The sequence below is a fragment of the Hordeum vulgare genome, chromosome 1H (assembly GCF_904849725.1).
Source record: "Hordeum vulgare subsp. vulgare chromosome 1H, MorexV3_pseudomolecules_assembly, whole genome shotgun sequence".
In the NCBI taxonomy this organism is placed as follows: domain Eukaryota; kingdom Viridiplantae; phylum Streptophyta; class Magnoliopsida; order Poales; family Poaceae; genus Hordeum; species Hordeum vulgare.
The window spans coordinates 371,849,899-371,853,942 of NC_058518.1; the positions used below are offsets into that span (position 1 = coordinate 371,849,899).

General features: G+C 47.8%; 1 protein-coding gene across 1 annotated transcript; it reads left to right on the forward strand.

The window, feature by feature from the left end:
• Nucleotides 1–291: 291 nt before the first annotated feature.
• On the forward strand, nt 292–2,810 carry LOC123438181 (U-box domain-containing protein 33-like). The gene is made up of 7 exons (XM_045115759.1): nt 292–963; nt 1,053–1,174; nt 1,290–1,411; nt 1,543–1,647; nt 1,787–1,883; nt 1,979–2,125; nt 2,214–2,810. Exons 1-7 carry the CDS (start codon nt 783–785, stop codon nt 2,655–2,657), a joined length of 1,218 nt encoding a protein of 405 aa, XP_044971694.1. The 5' UTR covers nt 292–782; the 3' UTR covers nt 2,658–2,810.
• Nucleotides 2,811–4,044: the final 1,234 nt, after the last annotated feature.

A 4,044-nucleotide genomic window follows, 5' to 3' on the forward strand; every position in this document is an offset into this window, starting at 1 on the left:
ATATATAGTACCATATTATTTTGTATTGAATTTATGAGGACCAACCTTCATTCAGAGATAGCAGCTTACCTTTCCAACTATAAAGTTTTTTTTAATAGTATCTCCTCGACGTGTTTCCATTCAACATTTGTGAGTCTTCGATAATGCATCAGTATCTCTAAATAAGTGATCGAAAACTGACCCAATCCACACCCGAACAGGTCAGGATACAGATGGACCTTGTCTTAAGCCTCGTCAAAACAAAACAATTCAATTTTATGAAAATTGATCTTAAGCCCCAAGAGTTACTCGAATGCTGATAAAATTAAACTAAGAGTTGCTTCGAAGAAGTGGCCGTAGGTGTTGAGATTGAGGCGTCGAGCCTAAGCTATGATGCAAGATTCGCAGCATCTTAATATCCTGCCGTGCAGGGGAAACTATATAGGAGAAATAACCAGTCAAACGCAGATGACACGGTAATCATTCGGCATCAAATCGAGCTAAAGTCCTGTAGTGACGCGACAAGCGAGTTCAGAACAACCTGAGCTTCGAAGTTGACCCACGGGTCGGTCTGCTCCTCCGTTTCCCACGTTGCCGCCTGTAGCTTCTTCCTCTCCCCACGGGCCACGGCGACGCGCCACCGTCTCCCTACCGTCCGCCGGGTCCAAAGTCTCCCCTCCATACAAGCTACTAGAATAGTTGAAAAACCCGGGCCTCCTCAACCGCAAGTTCCCGGTGCGAGCTCCAGCCTCCAGGAAGCGAGGAGGAGCCAGCCGCGGCAGAGACGCTCTATCTATCGGTCGATGGAGGTGGCGGTGGCGGTGGAGGTGGTGGAGGAGAACAATAGGAAGGTGTTCGTCGTGGTGCCGGCGGAGCGCAGGGCGGGGCGGTCGACGCTTTCGTGGGCTCTCGGCCATCTCTGCGGCGGAGCCACCACGGTCGTCGTCACGCACGTGCACGTCCAGCCGCAGATGATCCCCGTCAGTACGTGCTCGCCTTCATCTCGCGTCCATGTATTCCGGCCGGCATCTGCAAGTGCATCGCCGGTGACCTTTTCTGGTTGTCTATCTCAGTGGGAGCCAAGTTCCATGCCAGCAAGCTGAGCTCGGAGCAGGTGAGCTCGTTCAGAAGGATGGAGCGCGACAAGGCGGACAGGATGCTGGACGACTACGTCCATCAGTGCCGGAAAACCAAGGTACTCCCTTTTCTTCCCGGTTCAATGTTGAAACGTTTTCCATTTCTTCGACACTCAGCTTCTTTAACACGAGGTTGAAAGGTTTCATCTTCTTAAAAATGTCTGTAAACTCCAGGTGAGATGTGAGAAGCTGGTGGTCGAGAAGGAAGATGTCGCGTCCGGCCTCGTCGAGCTCATTGGCCTGCGCGGAATCACCGAGCTGGTAGTTTCGGCTGCTGCGGACCGGCAGTACTCGACGTACGATATCCTCCTGACACTGACGGAGCTCTGTTTCTTGCAAATTCAGACACACCCTGTATGTTTGTTATAAGTTTTATTAGTCAAGAGATGGTTATTCAGAACTGCAAGTTTCTTGTTTTTGGTTTCAGAAAACTGGACAGACCTGTCTGCAGGACAGCAGCAGCGATAATGCAGAGAGCTGATCCATCGTGCAAGATCTGGTTCGTCTGCAAGGAGCAGTTAATCTGCACCAGGTAAGCAAAAATCTGATGTCCCAGCTTTCTAATTATTAATTTTCTGATGAGACTAATCGGAAACAGCGGTTCAAAAATCGTTGAGCCAGAACTTTTGGCAGTTTACCTTAGGAAACTGACTCGGATTTCCATTGTATAGGGAAACCAAAGTACAGATTGCACCATCTGCTGTCACTGCACCGTTGCTCCCTAATCCTAGCCGTGAAGTCCTTCATTTGTCAACTCACCAAGAAGAGGTGATTCAGATCATTAATAACTTCTCATGAATTTTCAAATGCTTCTTGCAAACATGTCAGGATGCCACGCTTCTGAATTTCGTTTTTTCTTCTAGGATGATGATGACATTGAGGTTGAATTGGGGTTCTATGACGAACTCAGGGAGGCATGCAGAGCAGCCGAGGACCTGATGAACAGAGCTCTGAACGAATCCCACAGGCGCCAGAAGGCAGACGAAGAAGTGGCCTCATGTCTCCAGAAGGTATAACCTCTTGTCACAAACCCAAATTCATCATGAACAAGACAATTCCAGTTGGAAACAGTTTTTGATTCGGAACCTTGCATCGCAGGCCAAAGAACACGAGGAGCTGTACCTGGCGGAGGTGAAGAAGAGGGAGGAGCTCGAAGCAGCCCTGGCGAGAGCAGAAAAAGAAATTTCAGAGCTACGACAGGCAAGCCAGCAAAACACGACCGAGGAGGCGACGGCGACGATATCGGCCCTGGGACTGCAGAGCACGACCAAGGAGGAGCCGGAGGCGGCGCCCTGGCACTGCCAGTGCCAATGCCAGAGCAAGCTGGCCGCGTCGTCTCCGTCGTCGGTCATACCATGGTCGCCTCGTGCCGACGAAGACGGGCTCACTTGCGAAGCCGGCGTGGTCGGGTGCTGCTGGCTCGACGGGATGCCGTCGCCCGAAGGCGTCGCCCAACCGCTCGCGCGCCCCAGTTTTGGCCTCCGTGCCGCGGTCCAGGAATACATGAGGCAGCAGTCGCAGCAGCGGTGCCCGTTTCCTTAAATCGCGTGCGTGCGCGCGCCTTGGTAGCTTCTCCTTAGAATATTCTTCGTCTTTCGTATGCAGCGCTTGTATATATATACACGGACACTAGGCTTCTAGTTCGACATTGGAGAAGTCATACAAACGGATGAAAGTATTGCAATATTCAGTTCAGGCGACATGAATCTATAATGGCAACGTCCATAAGCTAGAAGAAACTAGCCAGAAGCCAGTGGATTGCAACGGGGCATACATATTCCTCTGGTTCAACATCAATCTTATCCAACATTGCAACGAGCCACGCATACGTATTGTACTGGGTGAACAACTAACCTTGTTTAACATATCACTTTCGGATCGATTTGCGCATTACGCAACGTTGTTGACTTTTCTGTTCAGAAATAACATTTGTTGATTTTTTACGCTGAATAATTCTTCCTCTTATGTCTCATGGATCGGGACCCATTGTCTTCTTTGTATAGAATCTCTCTCCCTCCCTCTACCCCTCCCCCACCTCCTCTCTCGAACAAAATCATCACTTGATTTTCACGGGATGGCTAGATGGGAGCAACTGGTTGCTTTGGTTAATATTTACCCCATTAAGCCTGAACCTGATACTCCCATTTGGACTTTGGAATCCAATGAGGTGTATTCAGTTAAATATTTTTATAGCAAGATTAATTCTGGGGGTGCAGTCCCTACTGTGGGGGTTAAGCTGTGGAAAAATTTATGTCCACAAAAAAATCATGTTTTTTTTTTTGGCTTTGCATCTATAACAAGATTCTTACCAGGGATAACCTGGCTAAAAGGAAGGAATTAGCTATGTAACATGTCTATTTTGTGGAGAGAATGAATCTATTCAACATCTGATGTTTGAATGTGTGGTGGCTAGTCATGTGTGGTCCTGTGTGGCCGAATGCTTAAATATTGATACTATTATCAATTTTTATGATGTTATTGCATTCTTGCATTCTGAGAAGAAAAACTTTGTCATTAATATGTTTATTGCCGCCTCCTTGTGGAGTATATGAAAATTGAGAAATGACTTTTTCTTTCAGGGGCACAAGTGAAAAAATGTGAACTGCGTCCTTGCCAAGCTCAGTGGTCATTTGCAACAATGGAAGCTTCTCTGCGTTGACTCTCAAGCCGCTCTACTCCTAAGGTGCATCCGTGTGTTGGACAAGAAAAGAGGGGAGGTCCTAAAGATTGCATGGAGATGACCTGGGGACTCCAGTAGTAATCTGTCATGCGGTAGTTTTGGTGATGTAATAACTAGCAAACTTGGGCTGATGTTGGAGATGGTTAATTTCTTTGGTTGTTGGTTAATTCCTAATTGCCTAGGGTAAACTTTATGTTTTAAGTTTGTCTTGGATACACTTTTGGCGTGGGCTATATGCCTCATTTTATA

Excerpts from the sequence above, each read along its gene's own strand:
- LOC123438181 (XM_045115759.1), top strand. The coding sequence starts at position 783 with ATGGAGGTGGCGGTGGCGGTGGAGGTGGTGGAGGAGAACAATAGGAAG. Across the intron at positions 1,412-1,542 it reads GCGGACCGGCAGTACTCGAC|AAAACTGGACAGACCTGTCT; the intron begins GTACGATATCCT and ends TTTTGGTTTCAG. Across the intron at positions 1,884-1,978 it reads TGTCAACTCACCAAGAAGAG|GATGATGATGACATTGAGGT; the intron begins GTGATTCAGATC and ends TTTTTCTTCTAG.